This window comes from Vitis vinifera, chromosome 17 (assembly GCF_030704535.1).
Source record: "Vitis vinifera cultivar Pinot Noir 40024 chromosome 17, ASM3070453v1".
In the NCBI taxonomy this organism is placed as follows: domain Eukaryota; kingdom Viridiplantae; phylum Streptophyta; class Magnoliopsida; order Vitales; family Vitaceae; genus Vitis; species Vitis vinifera.
The window spans coordinates 7,137,503-7,161,278 of NC_081821.1; the positions used below are offsets into that span (position 1 = coordinate 7,137,503).

Here is a 23,776-nt window from a genome sequence, read left to right on the forward strand (position 1 = left end):
GTCATCTAGGCCGTTGCTAATGTGATTATCCGTTTACTCAATGCCTGGAGTCTTCGACTGTGTTGGTTAATCTGTTTGAAGATCTTAGTTGACATGATCTATCAATTCCGTCTGACTCTCATAAAAAAGGAAATCTCTTTCATCTTACGCTAGACGGAGTTTGTTTTCGCTCAAACAGATGGATCCAAATAGATCATCTGCTTCTTTGGACGGACCAACGATTTTTTATTTTAGGAAGGACACGTAAGTCATTGAGTGAGTATGCAAACAAATAAGATCCAGGTATTAATAAATAAATAAATTTAGAGTACAAAAATGACACATTTTTAGTAACATCTTAACAGTAAATTCTAGCTCCCCACCCACAAAAAAAAAGAAAAAGAAAAAAGGTGAATTTCTTCTATATTGTTGGTGGACCCAAATGGTAAAGGAGTGGAAAAGCTCTGTTTGAATGTCATTGGCCCATTGCCATGTCTCTTCTAAGGGCCAATCGACTGTCATTTCAAAATTAATACTATATTACAGATCACAATAGTTGAATTATATCTACCCGTCAATTCAATTTCATGATCACCAAATTCCAAATCCACTGCCTCTTTCCAATTCTTGGCAAAAAGTTAAGGATGCAGAAGTAGAAAAGTCTTACACATAAGGCTCAAGAGTGAAAAGTCTCAAACTTTTGGTTGAGCCTAAAGCGACTCTTCACCTACACACAAAGTCATACTATTGTGGTTCACTTCCCCATCAAACCAGAGGAGTTGAATTTAGTGAAAATATCTCTCTAAATTATAAAATCCAAGAAAATATTAAAAGCCTCAAATCTAACTTTTGAAAAAAGAGATTGTAGAGTTGAATATTCCAACCTTCTTTAATGAGGATGGGAAATGATTTTTCCCCACCAAATGTTTGGTTATAGTCAACGACCAGAAATATCAGTTTTATCACAACCCCACGGCTATATTCTCCGGTTGAAGCGTCTTCTTCCATTTTCCTAAAACCCTAGCCCTAATCTCATGCCCTCGTTGATGGCTTCCTCTGCAATTCTCCATTTTTCTCCGTCTTCATCCCTCCTCCTCTCCCGCAAAATCTGTCGGCCTTCCGTTTTCACAGCTGCTCAATTTCCGAGATCCCTTACAATTAAGGCTTCAACTTCTCTGGATTACTCCAACGTCTCTGTCATTGATAAGTCAGCAGCCCCATCCAAGGTTAGCGTACTCCAATTCATTGTCTCTCACCTACACTGAGTTTCATTCACTGGTTTAGCGTCTTGTTAGCAACATTTTTTTGTCAATTCGTCTTCTAATTTAGGAAATTCGAATATCTATCTTGTTTTATTGTATTTTAAGCTTTGATTAATAGTTGTGCTTGGTCATCTGTGTGAATTGATTGAAAGTTTGTACACATTCAATTGGAAACTGTCGGAAATGAAATTCTATGACTTTGCTTGCGGGATAATGTAATAACCAGTTTTATTTTTGGGTTGGGAGCTATAATTGTTTAGAAGGTGAATTCCTATATATACTCCTTTGTCTTTGCTAGCAGATTGGCTTATTTCAAATTGTCTCCATAAGCAGAAAAAGCTCATCCATTATGCTGTGCGAGTAAAATAGAACTATTTCATTTTTCTCGAGTTTTGCAAATGGCTTCTTATTCTGCCATGATAATCTACTGGATCCTGAAAATGGTGTGCATATCGCCATAAGTGATAATGGCTGTAGAGTGATATTATCTGTTTGGATTCGGCAAAACCAGATGGAACTTATGCTTTTCTTTTGGTTTGTTTTTGGTGGAAAATGAAATTGGGCAAAAAAAAAAATCTTTTTATGCTGATAGATAAGGCTTCTCATGATTTAGAATGTAATATTAGTAAGCTAGATATTGAAGCTTAATTAAGCTGGCACACATAGCCTATGTGTTTGAAAAGGGTGTTTTAAAAAACTTTTTAAAAAGGAAAAAAAGAAGATGCTCTCCATCGTTTTTGAGTAATGTAGAATTGTCACCAGCATATTAGGGGTGTTCTCTGATAAAAAATATTGCAGGTGTTTTGCAATAGCAACTGCAATTGGGGGTTTCCAGAAGATATGTCTCAAGAACACCAAACAAAGCCTTAGTTAAGATCATATCATTCTGTCATTCAGTTATTCTTGAGCTGTAATCTGTAATATCTTTCTTTTTTTTTTCTTTTTTTTGGGGTGGTGCAATTTGTGGTATCAGTGACCAAAATTCATTATTATTTGTTTGTCTTACCAATTTTATGCTGTTTCAGACTAATAACTGGAAATGGAAATTCGAGGATAATTCTATCAATATATATTATGAAGAATATGAAAAGGAGAGCTCTGATCCTCCTAAGGACATCCTTATGATACCAACAATCTCTGATGTTAGTACTGTAGAAGAATGGAGATTAGTGGCTAGAGATATTGTTCAACGAGTTGGCAAAGTCAACTGGAGAGCAACTATCATCGATTGGCCTGGACTGGGTTACTCTGATAGGCCAAAGATAGATTACAATGCAGATGTATTAGAGAAATTCCTCGTTGATTTCATGAGTGCACCAGATTGCCCTATTAGCCAAACAAGTGAGTAATCCAACTATTTTATGTCAATATTTGTTAATCATTGTTTTATGTGATGCCTTGTTTAATGTTTTAACAGCTATTTATGTTGATTATTTAATACTTAAATTACCATGAGTTTCTGAAAATTTTCCTCTGCATTTATTCATTCTGCTTGTGGTTAGAGTTTTCTGACATTTCTCTTAAACTGATCTTGTTCTGTCCTAACTCTCCTCTTTTTCCATTGCTATCAGTATGCTAGTTATATAAAATTCATGTATAACCACTTGTTTGAGTGCATTCTTTTGTTTCCAATTTTCCCTTTGATGATGAATCACTAGTTGATGAACTTTATATCAATAGATCAATGTTAGTGTAAGTCAGGGTTCAGTTTCATTGACATTGCTTTTCAGATGAATTAATTCGTACATCGTCTGTTTGCTTCAGTTTCTGAATATGCTTATTACTGGTATTTCTATCTCTGGAGTTGCAGGGTCCTATGTAGGAGTTCCTTTAAAACAGAATTCTATACCACATCATTCATTAGCTTCTTGTCATTTTGTGGAAGTCTAGCTTCTGATAGTATTCTGTTCAAAGTACAAATTCCAAATTCTAGTAGTTTCGCCCTTCTTCATCTTCTTCTTCTTCTTTGGATTCTTCTTCTTCTTCTTCTTCTGGAAGTGAAGAAGATTTTGGGTAGTTTGTCTTTGACCCATTTCTGCAGGACCCTTGGACTGTGGTTTTGATTAAGTGGGTGAGAAATCTGGCAACTTCTTAGGTTCTCTTCTGTTTTCATTTCTGGGATGGAAATGCCCATTTCTGCAGGACCCCTTGGACTGTGGTGTTGATTAAGTGGGTGAGAAATCTGGCAACTCCTTTGGTTCTCTTTTGTTTTCATTTCTGGGTTGGAAATGCCCATTTCTGCAGGACCCCTTGGACTGTGGTATTGATTAAGTGGGTGAGAAATCTGGCAACTCCTTTGGTTCTCTTTTGTTTTCATTTCTGGGATAGAAATGCCTCTGTTGACTATTTAACAGTGGATAAAGGTCTTTGAGGTTAGGCAGCATTTCCTTTTTAGCTTTGATGTCCTGATGTTAGGTTAAGGTTCCACTGTACAGTCTTTCACTCACCTGTGATGAAAGAGATGGATGTTTGGGATGCACATCATTTCAGTTTATCCATATTTATATAATGATTCATGCTCTGGTTGGTTATATAATGATTAATGTTCCTTGTCATATCTCTCCAATAGCAACTATCCTCTTGTTTACTTTACATTTTTCTTATAATTTGTATTTTTTTAGTGCCTTATCAACATATTGTACATGTGAAATCTTCTTCAAGATTTTACTTTATTCATACTATTAGTGTTCTCAGGTAATTTCTTAGCAATGTCTCTAGCTAATCATCTTCTGCATTTAAATCAGAAAATGACTTAGTGGTCTTTGGAGGAGGGCACGCAGCCACAATAACAATTCGAGCTGCAAAAAAGGGTTTGGTGAAGCCAGCTGCCATTGCTGCTGTTGCACCTACCTGGGCAGGTCCTCTACCTATTGTGTTTGGTCGAGATTCTGATATGGAAACAAGGTAATTTGAGATTCAATATCTGATTTTAAGGCTGTAATACTGGATAACTGGCCTTGAAGTACTATTTTGTGCTTCCTTTCTAGGATCATAGAACAAAGAGAGATGACTATTCATCATGTGGGAAAACTCATTTTATGATGGCTGTCCGTCTGTATTTCATTTGGCCATAACATGATCAGATGAGATTGTCATCTTTGATGTCCTCTGGTTTTTAAAACAACATGGTACAAAATTATTAGGCTTTCTAATTCCATAAATTTGATTTTTGAGATCTCTATGGTTCCTCTCCTGCATTTTCTCATACCTACTGATGCTGTTGATTTAGATCTTTCATAACCTATGAATAAAACGTACTAGCTTCCAAATGAATTATGCTTGTGCTGTTTAATGAATCTGATCAACCTAATCCTGTTGCCGGTTCTTATAAATCTACCAGGTATGGGTTACTTAGGGGCACCTTAAGGGCCCCTGCTGTGGGCTGGATGATGTACAACATGCTTGTCAGTAATGAAAAGGCAATTCAGTCCCAGTACAAATCCCATGTTTATGCAGATCCTAATAATGTCACTCCAAGCATTGTTGAGAGTAGATATGCACTGACCAAAAGGAAAGGGGCTCGCTATGTGCCTGCTGCTTTCTTAACTGGTCTTCTTGACCCTGTTAATTCTCGAGAGGAGTTTCTTGAACTGTTTGCAGCGTTGGAGGGACAGATACCAGTTCTGGTTGTGTCAACTAAGGGCTCTCCCAAGAGGTCAAAAGCAGAGATGGAAGCTCTCAGGGGAGCAAAAGGGGTGAGCAAGTTTGTTGAGCTGCCAGGAGCTCTTCTCCCTCAAGAAGAGTATCCTGCCGTTGTTGCAGAGGAGCTTTACAGGTTCTTGCAAGAGAATTTTGAATGCAAAGCGTAAGAACAGTTTTAATGGAAGTTAATGTCAAGAGGCAGTGGTAATTGTTCTTACCCTTATGAGGTTGTCAGTCATAGACTTCCAGTTTAACTTTTGACTTTAGGTTCCATGAGATTGCAAATTTATTCCGCTCTTGACAGAGGTATATACAAGAATATATGTATGAGTATAGTTACACTGGAAATGTAACAAGAATTATACCTCTTTATAGAAAGAGTTTCCATGCTTGAGTTTTCACTGAGGTCAACAAACCATCAGAGTTAAAGGGAAGAGCCGCCATGAAGACCTCAATATTCAATTTTATTAGCTGTAAGATCGGACATATTTCTAGGGAGCTAGTTGAAATCGTAAACCCATCGATTATTAGTGTGAGAAGAGTTAAGAGTTGGAGTGAATTTCCAATCACAATAGGTTGAAATTCAGAGTCAGGTTGGTGGGCATTGAGAGCTCTATTCTTTTGAATTGTTCAAAGAATGAATTCATTGAGCCTATTCAAGAAGAAGCTATGTCATAGTTTTAAAAGGCGCGCTTTAGGCTCAAGGCACAACCGCTCCCTAGTTATAGCGCCTCAACCGCCAAAACATGCATCTTATTGAAGAGGTGCGCCTTGTAAACTTTACTTTCCTTTTTCGATAGTTTGATTCTTGAAATTTTTAATTATATATTGAAATTTATATAATTTCATTATTTTTTTATTAAATGTTTCTTTTAATTGGATTAGATTTTGAATCATATTTTATAAAATCGATATATATCCAAGGTCACTTTTCATCACTTCACTAGGGTGTGCCTTGTGTTGCTCCTTGCACCTAAGCTGTAGGAGACTTTTGCACCTTCGATGCAAGGTCCTTTTAAAACTATGAGCTATGTGGATTATGTTATATGTGGTGAAACTAGAATGGGGTATAGGGATGGGGGTGAAGATGATCAGAAGCAGAGGCCTGGACTGTTGGATGTTTTCAAAGAATATATGAGGAGACACCCATTTCATGAAGTTAGGCCACTGTAACGTGTGTTATATTTGCTATAAAATACATCGGAATCTCACAAACAGGGTGGTTAATATGTGGATTTATGAGACAAAAAAACTTGTCCGAAGGTGGGATTGCTGGGACTAGGAGAAATGTGGAAAGGAGATGGATCATGGATGAAAATAAATAAATAAATAAAAACAAAAAAAAGAGGTGAAAGTGTGGAAGTGGAAGTGAGAATTTGTTACAAACAGGGGAAATGGACTGCTTGTGTTGAGATTAAAGTGTGTCATTAATTTTGAAGGTGATAGACATCCCAGATTATAATTCCCACCCGCCAATCACAAAAACAAAATAAGTGGATAGCATTGCCCACATATCACCGCCTCTGATCCGGACACAACAGCAGGGGAACTGGAAGTTAGGGCTATCCGCAACCCAATGAATTATCACTACCAACATAAAAATTCCTCCACATTTATGTCGCAATTGACATTTTCCTTTTCTGGTTGAGTTGTTTTTAGTGACCTCTGGAGCAAATGAACTAATGTTATATAAGATGTGGTCAACAAAAGCACACCAAGAAGCACCGCTCTCCACCTCAAAATGGCTTCCAGAGAAGCACCCATTTTAAATGCTTTTATCATCATAGTCTCATTCTTCTGTCTTTGCAATTTTGATATAATTAGGGCTTTGTCTTCATTTATTGATTTATTTTTGTTATTTTTAATTTGATGATGAAAAACGAAATGAGCCACGTGTAGCATGGGTGAATGTAGTGGACCATCTTATCCACAAATGATTTATTTATTTATTTATTTTAAAATGTTAGTGTATTTATGGAACAAGGGCGATGTGGAAACTTATTAGAAGCCAAAGGGAAGGGTTGGCAGAGGGTTTGACTTTTAAAGGATGCAAAGCAGCTGATTGGGGTCAACACACTTCACCCCTACAATCACACCGCATTCAATCTTGTGTCGGAGCTCGTCCTCACCTCTACCGCCCACGTGTCCGTTCTTCACGTGATTTATACGTGGTCTCTTCCGCCCAATTAATCACTGTGATGACAGGTGTCAATACCGACAAACTCCACCACAGCCCTCGAGCCTCACGATCTTGACACCTGGTCATCGACGCAAACTACTCACTTGGGTGGTGGGCCCTCTCCCCTGGATTTCTACTGTTTTTAAAATATCCCGTCATCCATTTGGGGCTTCTCGAAGCCCAACCATTGTAGGTTGTGTACTCTTTAAATATTTTGCCATGTGGGCTTGTTGCTTGCCATACATTTGTACGGGTACCCCTTGCTCTGGGCCGGATCGGGGGTGTGGGCCCTAAAGTACATGTGGGCTCCTAGTTGTTTGACAAATGGAGGGATTCTTTAATGTCATTCATTGTAAGCTTTTGTTTCTTGTTTTTTCTTCTTTTATAATTGAAGGTGATTTCCAGACATCGAAGTGGTTTGAGCGATGACTCATCGAGATGGATGATTGGATGGTTACTTTATGAATTTAATGTCACAAACCAGTCGAACGGGACTTGAGAAGTAGGTGGTAAGATGATTGACGAGAAGTCCTTACTTCTCTTAAGATAAAATGGTAGTATTGCATTGCCATTTCTAGGGTGGATATTTGAAGCAAGCTTAGAGTGCATTTCAAAATGTTGTTTTAAATTGAAGTATTTTCTTCAAAAACGTTTTTTTAAGTTAAAAATGTTTTTTAAAAACGTTATCAGAAACGATTCTTAATCTATTTATTAGTACTGAACAACTAATTTTCATAAAAGCTTAAGATACATATTATGTTTGACAAAAAGGTTGATAACCGTTGTTGAATCATTAGAAGATGGATCCCAAAAATCAAATCCATTAATACTTGAATAACATTTGGAGACATATATCACCATTTGATGGACAAGAAATAAAAGAACGTTGGGGGTAGTTGTTGTTTTAAATTAGAATGTTGTCTTCAAAAATATTTTTTAAGTTAAAAATGTTTTTTAAAAATGCTATCAGAAACTATTCTTAATCTATTTGTTATTTGTTACTGTTGAACAACCAATTTTCTTAAAAGCTTAAAATATATATTATATTTGACAAAAAAGTTGGTAACCGTTGTTGAATCATTGGAAGATGGATCCCAAAAATCAAACCCATTAATACTTGAATAACATTTGGAGACATATATCACCATTTGATGGACAAGAAATAAAAGAACGTTGGGGGTAGTTGTTGTTTTAAATTAGAATGTTGTCTTCAAAAATATTTTTTAAGTTAAAAATGTTTTTTAAAAATGCTATCAGAAACTATTCTTAATCTATTTGTTATTTGTTACTGTTGAACAACCAATTTTCTTAAAAGCTTAAAATATATATTTTGTTCGACAAAAAAGTTGGTAACCGTTATTGAATCATTGGAAGATGGATCCCAAAAATCAAACCCATTAATACTTGAACAATATTTGGAGACATGTATCACCATTTGATGGACAAGAGATAAAAGAACACTGGGGGTAGTTGATAAAATTAACTAATATTGTTGGGTCTTGTGGAAGATGAAAGTTATATATATATATAGTCATTGCTTTCATTTGTTGATTCATTAATCTTTTCGACCATAAATATATTTTTATCTTTCGTTAATTATTAATGTAAGTTGACGTGATTATCCAATTGGCATCACCACCTGTACCTCGCAACCATATCAGGCTTTCACCTCCTTAAATACTCTTCAAAACAACTGCACCATTTTGTTTGGCCACCAGCGCCAATACCAGCACCAAGTAGCTGGCGTGACTAATGCTGATGGCGAAGCCACTAAAGTCAGCATCCATTCCCATCTCTGCCTCTGCTTTCTATCACTGTTGTATGCGTTTGTTGCAGTCAAGTCCGCAGCCACAATTTGATTAAGAAAATGGTGAAGGATTCAGGGCCTTCTAATTCTACTTCTTATCTCATGTGAATCACACACAATCGACAAATCAACGTTCAGTCTATGAGTTGTGCTGACTTCACACTGTGTATCTTAAACGTTTTATTGTATGCTTCAAAGATACCATGTGCCCCACGGTTTGGAAACGCATGCATAATTTTTTCTTTTTTTTCTTTTAATATTGTAGGAAATTTTATACAAGCTTGACATTGTTGATATCACTTAACATTTAAGATTTTATGTTGAATTGTTAATTTTAAGATATGATCAGATTCTTATGGTTGAAAAGTCATAAGTTGAGACCTCATTATGCTTATTTTATTTTCCAAGTTACGTACAAGGATTAAAATGTAACGCATACAAAATGTCTTGTGTAAAACGTGAACTTGTTTAAAAAAATTGTATATTAGAAAATAAAAATAAAAACCGACATCAACAAATTTTGATAAGTGCAATCTTACATATTATATCTTAAGCCATTATAAAGAAAAAGATAATTATATCCAAAAAATGATGTATAGTAAAAAATTTGCGGTTATAATTGTAGTAATTTATAGAGAATTAAAGTGTTTATTTGGAAGGTTTTTAGAAAATAGTTTTTAAAAATGGTTTTTTTAATGAGTTTTAAAACAAAAATCTTTGAAAAGTTAGAACCTTTTCAACCCTTTTTTTTTTTTTAAAAAAAAATAACTTTTATTTGTAATATTTTATTTTTAATAGCTAAATTTGTACTATCATTTTCAAATAAATATTTTTAAAACAAATTAAAACAATTCAAGTATGTTTTGAACAAGAAGACTATGAATCCATACTTTTCACATGCATTTTTACTCAATTGTGATTCTCTTCTTATTTATGAAAATTTGAATTTTAAAATTAATGTAAAAATAAATTTAAGACAAATTTTGGGACACATTTTTTATATATTTTTTTCTCAAAAAAGGAAAAACTTATGTTAAAGAAGAGTTGCCAACGTATCCAAAAGGTTGCTAAAAATGAGGTATACAAACACAACTTTTCCACTTCGGAAATATATATGTATATATTTTTTTTGCAAAAAAGACACAAGCAAGAAAGAAAAAAAAAACGCCCATCGTCCATATTCATTTTGTCTTCTACTGGGAACAATTAGAGGCATGAACAATGGGTAGATGACGAAAGGGGTAGATGCATTCACAGTATGGACAGCATGTGTGCGTCCATATCAGCTTCTTTCCACCCAAGAAATTAAACAAAAACTGTGAAAGTGGACAATAGTCAAAAACAGCGTGCTTATACATTTATGAATCCAACATCAAGTCTTCTCCCTTCTCCCTTCTCCCTTCTCTCTTTTCTCTTCTCTCTTCTCTCTTCTATGAGTCTTATCTTTTCTGTGTCTTCTGTCTCGCTAACTGCTCATTAATCATCCACTACTGCGTATGTGTATGCACACCTCACAGTCAATTAGTCATAGACTCGTAGATAAGTTTTGCAACCCTTCTTACCCATGCAGGTCACAATCTTCTGACGCAGTTTTCAACCATCACCACGTATCAGTCTTTTGTACCTATCCCTTGTTTGTTAGGTTTTTATTTTCCATCCCTATAAATCCTCTTTCAAACTCTCACTGATTACTTTTCAAGGTGTTTGCATTCATACCCTAAAAGATTCTCTGGTAACTAAAGTGGATTTTTTTCTTTTTTTGAGGTGGGGCTATGGTTGCCCATCATAGGGGGTGAATCCTGAAGGAACAAAGTAGAGGCATTACTCCATTAAAAAAATGGGTTGGGATGATTTACAAGTTTTATACATGGATTGAAACTACAATGATCATGTTTCCTAATATGAACGCAATGAAAGTAGACCACGGATGAGGGGCTCCACAGTCCTCATGGCTAAGCTAAGCTCTCATATTCCATCCTTTTCTGAATTGAATGATGGGCCCCAAGCCTAATATGGGGAGTCCTCCAAAGTAATCCTCTCTCCCTCTCCCTCTGTCTATTCAAAATTTCAAATTTTCCACACAATTGAACGCTATCCACATCACCCCCTTCCCACGTCGTGCACACAACCTCAGAATCAAAAGGTACCTGCCGACTCCGTTGTTTTTCTAAAGCTAATAAATCTTCTGGAACATGCAATAGTATATTTCTTCTGCAGCTAGCCATGAAATCGGTTTTCAATTTCCACTGTTCACATTGATTTTCTGATGAATCTAGTTGTAATGCCGTAACGCACACAAACCCAATTTGTGACGCCTAGGGCCACTGGCCAAATTGGAGATTCACAAAGTTGATAATTAGTGGTGTAGTTACACAAATTCTGAATAATTAATTCTAGGCTTCCCTCCTAACTATAGTAGTCACATGGTGTCTAAATCCAAATACATGCATATTGGCTACATGTATCACCTCTTATCTATTCCTAAATGAAGCCGTCCTTTCAGCCATTATAACTATGTGATGAATCACAATATTTTCATGGACAACGAGTGCCGTGTGGTTTCACTCGGTACAGCTCTTTTCATGTACTCTTTCCCCCAGATGATGACTATGCTTGATGCATATATACATATATAGATATACGCACAACTATATTTCATGGTTTCATAGAATATCAATTGGTAATTAAGTTGTTGATCTAGTAGTGGACATTAATATAGGTGAGGCAGACAACTGAGGAGTGGATTGTGAGTTGAGACAAACCCAACTTGGCCATAACCTCCATGGAATGGATCCACTTGGAATGCACGTATCACAAGTAGCAAATCAATGTATTGCAAGGACGTACACTTCCATCTTCCGAAATTGGGTATGATCTGAAATTCGTAATTAGAAGAATTAGATGGATCATGGACGGACACATTTTTTTTAATGTGCATGCACCTCTGTGTTCAATAATCACCACCACATGGGCAGCTTTGCAGTATCCATGCAACGGAAGTTAAAAGAGCCTTTTAGCCCATAATAGAAACTCATCACTGTCAGGCGCACATTACCGGAATGGAGGCCTACTTGAATTTCAAAACATCTAAGGGCTTGTGAAGTGTTTTTAGAAAACGGTTTTTGTACCATTTTTCATCTTTCGAAACATGTTTGATAATTTATTTTAATTTTTTTTTGGGAGTAGGAGTAAGTAGAACCCTATTAAAAAACATGGTCCTCCTGACCTAACTAAAATTGGGTTACTCACGAAAATATCAAGAACGTTACATGGTACTATACTTGGATGCCATAAAATTATTGATTTGTTCATTTGACAGATTAATCTCTAATGGGAGCCCTCCCTAGAGAAAAAATTGCGTACTGATACCTAATCAATTCACCTAAAGCAGTAAGGGCGAAGCAAGGGTTTTCGTTTTTTACTTTTCTGGGGAGTAGGAGTAAGTGGAATTACCCTATTGAATGCGACGCGGTTTTGTGAGGTGGAGAGAGGTGACACAAAGGAGAAGCTGACTTTTTGCAAGGGAAGAGTAAATGCATGCTGTACTGTTTTGACTCGTAAGAAAGAATCCATTTACCTCACTTTGGTCAGCGTAGCCAGCCTATATATGCCCACCTGGACAAGGAAGCCCTTGCCTTGGACGCTTGTCTCCACATTTCCAAAGTTGAAACGCTAAGGAAAAGACCTTTGTCTGGAAACCCTTCCACAACTCAGAGAGAGAGACCGAAGAGCCATGGGGAGGCCACCTTGCTGTGACAAGATCGGGGTGAAGAAAGGGCCATGGACTCCTGAAGAGGACATCATCTTGGTCTCTTACATTCAAGAACATGGTCCAGGGAATTGGAGAGCAGTTCCTACTAGCACAGGTTTAATATTTCTCCTTTTTCTTTTTGGAATAATTTTTCTCTTTGCTTTTCCTTCTTTTAATCTACAAGCTTCAAAACTTTTCCCTTGGGTTTCATCTTCTGGGTTGGTGGTTTTCTTATTTCTGCTTTTCTGGTTTGGTTTGGTTGGTTTATCATTAAAGCTGTGTATTTAATACGCTGCAGATCCTGAGCAGTCACCTTGCCTCTTCTCTCTCTCTCGCTCTTCTATTTTTCCCTCAAATTTTTATTAATTTTGTGGTTCAAAATGAAGCTATATAGTATTAGATTTACTCTAAATTATTTAGTTTTATTCACAGTTTTTCCTTCTGCCTTTCTGGGTTTTTCAGGTCTGCTTAGATGCAGTAAGAGTTGCAGGCTTAGATGGACTAATTATCTCCGCCCGGGTATCAAACGCGGTAACTTTACTGATCAGGAGGAGAAGACGATAATCCACCTCCAGGCTCTTTTGGGCAATAGGTAAAACCACCACTCTCTCTTAGAGCTGATGCGGTTAGGGTTAAGCATAGGCTTTCAAAACTGGGTTGGATCTATGATCATGGATTCCCAGATTCCAGTAGGGGGATTTAATTATTGTTTTATAATTTATTTAGCATTACAAGTGTTTTTCTTTCTTGGGTTTATTTTTATGGGATGGATGTGAGATATTGACTTTTATTCTATGTAGTAATGTAAATTTTATTTCTATTTGGATGCAGATGGGCTGCCATAGCTTCTTATCTTCCTCAAAGAACGGACAATGATATAAAAAATTATTGGAACACCCATTTGAAAAAGAAGCTGAAGAAGTTTCCCACAGGTGTAGATGACCATAATCAAGATGGGTTTTCAATCTCCAAAGGTCAGTGGGAGAGAAGGCTTCAAACAGACATCCACATGGCTAAACAAGCGCTATGTGAGGCTTTGTCCATAGATACGTCAAGCTCGCTGCCTGACTTGAAGAGCTCTAACGGCTACAACCCTAACACCAGACCTGTCCAAGCATCTACATATGCATCCAGTGCTGAAAACATAGCCAAATTGCTGGAAGGTTGGATGAGAAATTCACCAAAATCAACTCGAACGAATTCTGAAGCTACTCAGAACTCCAAAAACTCCAGTGAAGGGGCAACTACACCAGATGCTCTTGACTCGTTGTTTAGCTTCAACTCTTCCAACTCTGATCTTTCTCTGTCTAATGATGAGACAGCAAATTTCACACCCGAAACCATTCTCTTCCAAGATGAAAGCAAGCCAAATTTGGAGACTCAAGTCCCTCTCACAATGATAGAGAAATGGCTCTTTGATGAAGGTGCTGCTACTCAAGAACAAGAAGACCTAATTGACATGTCACTAGAGGACACTGCTCAGCTCTTCTAGAAATGTTTTAACCCTCAAGGTCCTTTCCTTGTTTTTGTGCTTCCTCTTTGGGAGGGAGCTTTAGGCATTGACCTGATATAACATCTTTCAAGCTAAGCCTGAGCAGAAAGAGATCAAACCCTTAGTGAAAGCACATAGAAGTGTAAATTACAAGTATATCAATACTGTGTAATGTACTCCATAAAAAATAAGAACTCTTCATCTTCTTAGAACTGAAAGTCCTTGTACTTTGCGTGCCTTTAATTAGGGGGCATATATATCTCAAGAATGAGAACTATATATCTAGGGTTTTTCACTTGACCCAATTCTGAACAAGCTGAAGAATTGTATTGACAAAGGACCTGAGATAACTGGCTATTTAAACTTGCTAAATATGAAGCTGGCCTGTGTGGCCATCTGTATGAAAATTTAAATCTAAGTTCCATTCCTGTCTGAACTTGCTGTTTCCTATTCATTGCTTAGACCCACCCCATTTTGTTATGCGCTTAAATGTATGAGCATATCAGTAGGTAAGTAGTTTTGACATGTGTTGGCGACTTGGCGGATAGCTGTGGTGATGAAATAGGGTTTCACTTCCACATCTCTTCACTTATTGAATTTGTCGGCAAGGGAGGCAGAGCCACGTAAATCCAGATCTGCTTTCCTGCTTCGGCTGTTCTATAAGTCATACTCTTGTTATACCATATGATATGTTCATAAGATATTCTCCATGCCAAATATTGATATTGATTTGTTTCATACAAAGAGCAGATCGCATGCATGTGTTATACATACTATATGATATTGAATGTTACATGCTGGTACTTCAAAATTAAAAGGCACCAATACTTTCTGCAACATTATGTTAATTTCCTGCATGAGTGTAGAGTAATGTGAACATATACAGGACACAATACCGCAATTATTGATTTAGTTGTGAACACCCTTCAAATGGTATACATGTAACTCAATCTTCAAGGATCACATACGTTGTCTTCAACTAATTAAATTGAGGTTACGAAATGATATTGGCAGAATCTTTTGAGGGCAAATAAAAAGTAGAGGTACCCTCAAATAATGTTGAAAGCAACTTAAGCACTAATCTCTTGCCACTAAATATCGATGTCATTAACTATCGAAAAGGATTTCACAACAAAGAGGTAACGTGTCCATAATGGCCATTCAAGTGATGATGAATGTGATATGATTAGAATCTAGATTAGTCAGTACACTTGAGTACATTAAAGCCACTAATACTAATATATATCATTCAAAAAGTTAAACTCATATTGGTTCTTAAAATTTATGCCATTAATAATACATTACAATAATTAAATGAACATTAATATTTTGGGTTTGTTTGCCTCTACTGTTTAAGAAGATTTTTAGATGACGTTTTGTTCAAAATTTAAAAGAACCGATTTGGCATCTATCAAAAGTACAATCTAAGCTATTAGAAATGTTTGATAAAAGTCGTTTAATAATGGTACAAACAAATAAAATCAAGATGCAAATAAATAAGATGTTAGGTGATGTTGATTTTTTGATTGAATAGAAAAAGTTAAAATATTTAATTTTGTTTATTCAGCTGAAAGTAATATGTTAAAATCAATTAACATAACTAAAATAAGTTTATTATAATAAGTGTAATTTAATTATATTGGATAATATCAATAAATTACTCTTAGTTAAATAGAAAAAACCATATATTTTAACTTTTTCTATTCAGCTAAAAAATAGAGATATCACTTTACAACAAAGTATGAGACTGACATTGTTTTTATTAATTCTATGAGACTGACATTGTTTTTATTAATTCTAATTATTGGTTGATACTAATTTGATAATACCGAGGCTTTAAATTTCAAATTTAAAAAACTTTTTATATGACCTATTTTTCTATGGTCTCCATCCCAACTTTTTTAGATAGTAATTATGTTTTTTGTAAAATATTTTAATATTTAATATGAGATGTGAAGTATTTGACAGTAAACAACTGCATTAAAAAAAAGTTGTGTTTGATTAGTCTGAGTATCAATTGGGACAATAAATGGAGTTTAGTACATAAGTCAGTTATATTGGAAGGGCCAGACTATCTAGAGATTTGTTACCATCAAATCATTGATGGCACCAAATTAAAAGTCACATCTAACTTTTGCTAGTCTTCGATTAGTTAGAATTAAGCTAATTAAGGCTAGCTAACATAATCTTTATTTCAAGATTGTTGAATTTCGATAAAGCCATGCATTACTTACAAACAATTTTGAGTTTCAATAAGCTGTATTTTCCTCCCTAATTACTCTTAATTTTGTGAAGCCTCTTTCAAAATCCCTTTTATATATAAGTATATGAAATCAAATACATACAAATGAAATTAAGATATAAAAGAATAAAATCAAAATATAAAACATCAATGAAACTGAACGTAGGTTAAAAGTAATGTAATTTAAATTAAATTTATAACGTGATATGATTGATCCTCTTTATTATGTACTGAATCAATACAATTAACGGGACCCATGTATTATAGTATTCGCATCATCATCAAGCAAAAACAAATTAGGTTAAACATCTGCATCGGCCTTGACTACCTGATACCTATGAATAAATTTAATGGATTGGGGTCATGCATTCTTCTTCCAAGTTCAACTTTTTTCGCACACCCTTTATGAGAGCTAACCTAGACACTAGATATAGCACAAGGCCAGGAGTGCAACGGGAAGGCCTTTTGCAATTCGCCTTTAATTACATGGTAGTTAGTAGACATATATATATATATATATATATATATATATATATATATATATATATATATGCATGCATGCATAGGAGCCCCTATAGCATTTCATGTGTGTAAAAATTAAGTGGTTGAGCCTCAAGGCCCTAATCAGGCCACAACTGGCTTCCTCCAAATCTCAATCCAGTTGATAAAGCGTTCAAGATCACAAGATGCTCAAGTGGTCATTGAGGATGATCTATTGTCCTCACATTCTACTTTTCATGAAAATCAATTTGATTATCAAAATGGAGGAAAAACTATAGTCAGGAATTGCCTTGGGATTATGCAAATGGGCTATAAATGCACTAACATGTGAAGGGTTTGACTTTTGGCTGTTTTTACAAATTGGACTAATTGCTTGACACCCCATCACACACATGTAACCCAAACTGTAAAGCGCATCAGCAGAGGAGCCAAACCATAAGCCCCTCATGAATACCATCACCAAACTGTAAGGAAAAAAAACAGTACTTTTTACCTCCCTTTAGGTTGAAATGTCAAAAACAGACAAAAATTTATTGAACGCATGTTCACCCTTCTTTCCTTCCTTCACAAGCATCTTCAAGGCTTTAAAACTGCCTCCATATAGTTGGCTTTTTCACAGGGGAAGAAAAAGTCATGATCCCTCCCTGATAGGAAGCTTCACTTGAGAGTTGAGACACCATTTATGTAATATCTACATATGCGTGGCTGGTTAATGGGTGGGGAGCTGTCTAGGTGCAGAAGGTCATGAGAGCCCATGTTCCTCCATAGAATGAAAAACACAGCCATCCATCTCCTTGACTTTTTCTTTTTATTACTCCAATGGGGCTTATATCTGGTCCATATATCATCTCAAAACCTTTCTCATATACTACATAACCTGTTCGACAGAATCATGTGCATCCGAAAGTTGTATTTAAGTGAATCATGTGATTCATATAAATCTCACAAACAGATCTGCACATGACAAAACAATCAGGTTGGCTTGGTCCCATGAAGGGCCATCTTATGCCCATGTTTTCTTGTATTTCTTAATCTGGTATAGGTTAGTTGCTTCTCATCATCAACATCCATGAATCCCATGTTCTCTTCATCATCAATAGCCTAACAGACCTTCCTCTCCTGCATCCTCCGTCCTGAAATACAAGAATGACAAGAGGAAACATTTACTATAAAAGAAACATGATTGGGATCTTTCATATGATATATCATAGATATGCAGTAAAGCATTTGGTTTGTTATAAGTACATAAAACCAGCTACAGCTGATAATGGGAGAACTAACATCATGTGATACGGATGATGATTAGAAGTTAGAACTCATATAACCGAGCCGATTTTTTCTATATATATATATATTCATAAATTTTAATGCTAATTATTAAAAAATTTTAAAAATGTGTAGACCAAGTCAGCCATGGCATTCTTGTCTCTACTGGAGAAAATAATTAAAGGCCCCTACAAAACTAAATTCTGTGTGGGCCTCCATTCCAATTTTCCCCCAAGCCCCCATAACACAATAGAGTAAGCGATCTTATATTTCTTGTAACATTATTTGCTTAGAGCTTTCAAAAAGACACCCTCCAAGGTGTTACTGAGCTCTTTCCTTTTTTTTACCCCTTTTTTTCTGTCCCAATATCTAGCAAATTTTGAACAAAATTTGATTATCATCACAAAAGTGAGTGAATTCGGAAGCTGTTTCACCTTCTGAATAAGAAGGGGTCAGTTTATTGGCCCTTTTTAATCAAAGTTTTTGGATCTATTGCATTGAGACTGTTGCAGGACATGTTTTATACTTACACAAGAAGGAGAAGCTCTGGAATTATAATGGGTTTGAAGAAAAGGACTTGACAAGCAGGGGGCCATCCATATAAAGGTTTTGCTGAGCAAACTAATTTGACCTGGCTGTTTGTCCTTTGGTGTGGAGGCCCAAACAAATTGCGCCCACATGGGTTCGAGAATCACATCTTATACCCAACCCAAATCAGGACATGGGGCGAATCGACTGGAAATCCAACCCGAACATAGGAGGGAGAGAAGTGAAGGGCATGTAGAAGAGCCCAGATGGTTTGGATGGATGCGGAGGCTTCATTGTGCGAGTAGAAAAGGGTTGAGATTCTGGTTTTAGTGCAGCCTGAATGGCCTTAGCAGCCACCATGAGTGGGGGGGCCACCAAATGAAAAATCGAAAGGGAAAATTTCTGAATGGTGGGGGGTGGGTGCATGGTCTACTCAATATTGTAGAAAAGTCTTGCACAAATCTTTAATTGGGGACACAGCCCAAAAGCCGAGCCCATCAATAGAATCCAGGTTGTCTGATATATAGAGCTAGAGGACAGATTCATGAGTAAATGGCGTTGGATTGATCACTGATTTGATGGGCATTTGGGCCTTCGGCCACCCAATTACTCTAAGGCGAGATGCTATCTGTCTACACTTCCCTCCTTGGAAAAGAAGCATTTTTGTGAATTAAAAAGTGGGCCTCAAATTATTTTCCCAGAGAAAAAAAATGGGAAGAAAAAAATAAGGAAAGAAAAAGAAAGAATAAAGGTACCTTCCCTTGGAAATTACAGATATTGGGAGGGGTTGTTTGGGAAGAGAAAAGCGCATGAACTCCATAGCATACCAAACTCATAATTGGATATTGCTTGGGAGTGCCTTTGGACCCAGTTTCCGGGTCATGTGTATCAAACATGAATTGGGATATTCTTTTTGTTGGAAACAAATGGCTTTCCAGGGTGTGTCATGTGTCTCTCCCCCTTTCTTATATGAATCAATGCACTCTTGAATTATAATATGATTTTTTAAATAATAGTGCAATACCATTAAAGGAGATATTTCATATCAAACATTCAAAATCTATATTATCACCCTTCATGGTTCACTCAAATTATATTATAATACAACTTCAACATAAGCATATGTAGACATGTTACGACATCACAAAAGCAAAAAGCTTCAAAATCATAATACCAAGTTAAAGAGCATCATACCAGGATAACAAGGCAGTCACAGCCCAAGAATGCTAAGGAGTAATTGTTCTCTCCCATCTGCAATTAAAAGGTGGAAATGAAGAAAGATGAGTTTGGACATCGTGTAAAACCTGAAGGGTTTTTTATCCATTCATTGAAATAAATTTTAATTGAGTCTAGAAGGAAATTCAAGAGAGGATCCATTCATTTTAGGTGAAGGTTAGTTAATAAGCATTAATGAATTGAGAGGTCATCTGATGATGTTTACGTCCTAACACACGTGGAAAGTTATTTGGTGGGATTTGGTTTATTATAGACTTAGGCGAAGTTGCATCTATCAACTCTAAGTTGCCCAATTAAACTTTGGTTTGTAAGTCAAATCTCATCCATAATACTGAAAAGAAGAACAAATATGAAGAAGAAGACAAGGAGAAAGGGCAAACCCTTTAATTTGGTGGCCTGAGATCTTCCATAGGGCTTATTCTGGATCTGTAGAGTCACAAGTTGGGTACGGTTGGTGAGTAGCAAAAGGTTGAATCTTTCATAATCCCATCCCAAATAACAATCATTAATGTCTTCAAGTCCCTATCGGCATTTCTTTTCATTTATAAACACTTCCATGGTGATGATGCCCCATATCTTGACTGATGTAAGGATCCGTCTTATCTTTATTTTATTTGTAACTGATAAAAATGTGAGTATGATTCATTTGATGTCGAGCTATATACATCAGTTAACTCCCACTGAATTATGATGATGAAGAAACTACTAATCATCTTTTTCTAGATTACATGTATTGGTTCTCTTAATGTTACTATCAAAACCTAATTAATTTTTGTTTTCTTTTCTCGTTACAAGCCAATAAAGATCAAAGCTCACCATCCCTCAAACAACAATTACCATTGAATTGTGGATGACTTTTTTCTTTCAGATGATGTTTAGTGCATTTTAGGTAACAGGCTAGCTAGATAAATGAAAGTAGAGAACTGTGTAGCAACCATATATATATATATATATATTATCTGCTGTCATAAGAAATCAATAGTGAAGACAGTGACTGTTTTGATTCTGGAAATGTTAATTGTTATATCAATCTTGCTTTCACATGGCACCTTTGAATCATAAAAAACTATAGAGCGACCAATTCAATCATTAAGCCCATTGAATGGTTAGACAAGTTGAGGGGTCAGCCGCCCAGATGCATGAAAATTCAGTTGATTTTACAACACAAACTATTTAGGATTTGCCACATGATCAATTCTTCTCCGCCATTTTAGCCTAAAAGCTAATGACCGTGACAATATAGAAGGCCTTTTTCTGTGCTTTGATATCCCAATGGCAGTTTACAGTTATTTGATCAGTTAGAAAAGAATGATAGAATAAAGACAGTACAATATCACTTAAAAGTAAAATTAAGATGGTGCATCATAACCTGAAATAGCAATTTGAAAGAGTACCTACCAAGTCAAGAATTAATACACCTTCTAGTTAGTACTATTTAGTACTTAGAATAACCATCAGAATCATTACTTGTTTGAAAATTGCTTCTTCAAGGCATTATATATGTAAGGATCATTCACAGAAACTGTTGGACAAAGCCACCAAACATTCCACTTACAACCGATGATCGAGTATGTGGTTTTTGACAATAGGGTATGTGGTTTTCTCATGGTGTTGCCCTGCTCATTCCATCAAATTAGCATCCATCTATTTGGAGAAACTCCAAGCTCTTCATTAATTTCTAGCAATATATGGTACTTTCCTAAAATTACCTTTTGTCCACAAGTAGGTGCAACATTCATTTGATTAGAGAGTGATAATTTGTGATATATTCCTGACCCATGGCCAGGGCGTTATGTCCTTGTTCCTCTCACGTCCATTCTCCTGTTTTACAAGGTGACAGATCAATGCATATTTTCCTGATAGACCAAGCATTATGTGTTTGTCCCTTCCTTTCTTTTCATTTTGAGATACAGTACTGGGAGGGGCTTCTCAATGATCACTTGCTGTGCGGCCAATAATACTGAGGGATCAAATTTTAAAAATGGAAATGCCGTGGATGTGAAGTAATTGTTAGAGAGAAAAGATGTTTCTAAGACAGGTAGATTTACAAAATCCTCACGGCCAAAAACCCATCTTGTTTTTAATGCACATTTCGGCTGCATATGTCCATCATAGTACGTCCCGGAATCTCCTGCCCTCTTGAATGTCTTTGAATGTTACATAGTCCATAAAAACCGCGTAAAATTATTTTCTCCACGCTTTTCATTACATTGCAAGAGCTGAAAAGCATCTCAGTGTGGCTGCAATGTGGTTGGTTTGTTATCGTTTGTCATTGATTTGATTTGAGAAGAGGGCGATGGACCTTAGTACATTGTGGGGAACCCTCTTCATTATTAGAATCTTAGGTAATTAGACAAGGGTTGTTGACACAGTTCCAAGGGCCATGGTGACCTAACTTTTAAGTATCAGTTTGGACCCACTCATGAAATTTAGAATAAGATCAATACAACTTTGCCCTATTCATTCTGTAACTGACCAATCCCTGTGGTCTCACCATAAATCTCAGTTTTCCCATTATACTAGGGATGCCGTAATTGCGCGGCAATCACTGTCTATTTTCTTTCTTTCTTCCTTCCTTCCTTCCTTTCTGCTTGTTTTAAGCTAGTGACTTGGCGAGGCAGCTGGACCATCATTTCACAATACTGTTCTAGGGTTTGTATGTTTATGCAAGGACAAGGATCTTCTTCCATGCAGCTCCTTTTAGGTCCCTAACTATTGTTAATCTGAGTGTGCCACGTAGATACATGGATCAGGGTGCTTTAGTCTTTCTTCTAATACAAAAGTGTAACTTGTGACTTAATTTCTTTTCTACTTTTTTGGGAATAATGGAAGTGCCACTCTATTCCATGGTGTGGGTGTGCTGTGCCAGGTAACAAAGCCGGGATGAAGATGCAATGGGGAGATACTTGCCCCTATTAATAATAAACCCAAAGGACCTGCAAAAAAGAAAAAAGAAAAAGAAAAAGAAAAAGGAAAACATATAAATATGGTAAATCATGGCTGCTTGTGGCCTCTTTCCTATTTGCTAGTGGTATGCCACTCAGCCATATATAAATATACATGCTAGGGTTAGGGTTAGGCACCAACTCCCTCAAAGCTACCTTTTTCTTCATTCTTTGCTCCATGCTAGCTTCTGGGTCTTGATCAGTGGACTGACTAAAAAAGCAAAAGGAAAAAACCCTCCTGTTTCTATAGGTTTGAAAGAACTCCGCGCACCGGGAGAAGAATTAGGGTTTTCAAAGCATGAAGAAGCGCCAAATAGTTGTGAGAAGAGATCGATCAGAAAGAAGTTCCGATACTTCGTCTTCAACATACAGGAGCGTGCGCTACAGAGAGTGCCAAAAAAATCATGCAGCCAATATGGGCGGACATGCTGTGGATGGCTGCAGGGAGTTCATGGCAAGTGGAGTTGAGGGTACGAGTGCTGCTTTTACATGTGCTGCTTGTGGCTGCCACCGGAATTTCCACAGAAAGGAAGTGGACTCTGAGGTAGTTTGTGACTCTTCCTAGCCTAATTCCAATCATTGATAGCACATATAAGAAACATATATACGGAAAGCGGGATTATGTCTTTGAAAATTTGTGTAATGTTGTCTGTGATTGTTGTATTGATCTTGTATCTCTGATCATCATCCACAAGCATAGCTCCTGTAATTTTTAGTTCATATATTGGGAATATAAACATCTGAGTACTAAGTTCTGCAAGAGAGATCAAGGATCAATCTATATTTTCATTTCCCCTTTCATTTTGTTTGAGAAATTTCATTTCTCTTTTCATCAGAACAAAATTATTGTAAATCAGTGTGCTACAAGGAGCTAAGGAAGATAGGGTTAAAAGTAATGCTATTATTATACTCTCCTCTACTACAACTATGTATTGACTATGGAGGA

The 23,776-nt window shown here is 36.3% G+C and overlaps 2 protein-coding genes and 1 long non-coding RNA gene across 3 annotated transcripts; 2 read left to right on the forward strand and 1 right to left on the reverse strand.

The window, feature by feature from the left end:
- Positions 1-725: 725 nt before the first annotated feature.
- LOC100260374 (uncharacterized) lies at positions 726-5,284 on the forward strand. The gene is made up of 4 exons (XM_002284893.4): positions 726-1,205; positions 2,267-2,582; positions 3,986-4,145; positions 4,582-5,284. Exons 1-4 carry the CDS (start codon positions 1,014-1,016, stop codon positions 5,048-5,050), a joined length of 1,137 nt encoding a protein of 378 aa, XP_002284929.1. The 5' UTR covers positions 726-1,013; the 3' UTR covers positions 5,051-5,284.
- A 7,318-nt stretch (positions 5,285-12,602) lies between these two features.
- MYB30 (R2R3 Myb30 transcription factor) lies at positions 12,603-14,112 on the forward strand. The gene is given in 3 exon segments (NM_001281017.1): positions 12,603-12,735; positions 13,083-13,212; positions 13,452-14,112. Coding segments are annotated over 3 exon segments (924 nt in total).
- Positions 14,113-17,133: 3,021 nt separating this feature from the next.
- LOC104882312 (uncharacterized) lies at positions 17,134-20,000 on the reverse strand. Its single transcript, XR_788040.3, has 2 exons — positions 19,844-20,000; positions 17,134-17,988 (listed from the first exon to the last, which is right to left on the reverse strand). It is a non-coding gene; the product is annotated as an uncharacterized LOC104882312 (long non-coding RNA).
- Between the last annotated feature and the right edge of the window lie 3,776 nt (positions 20,001-23,776).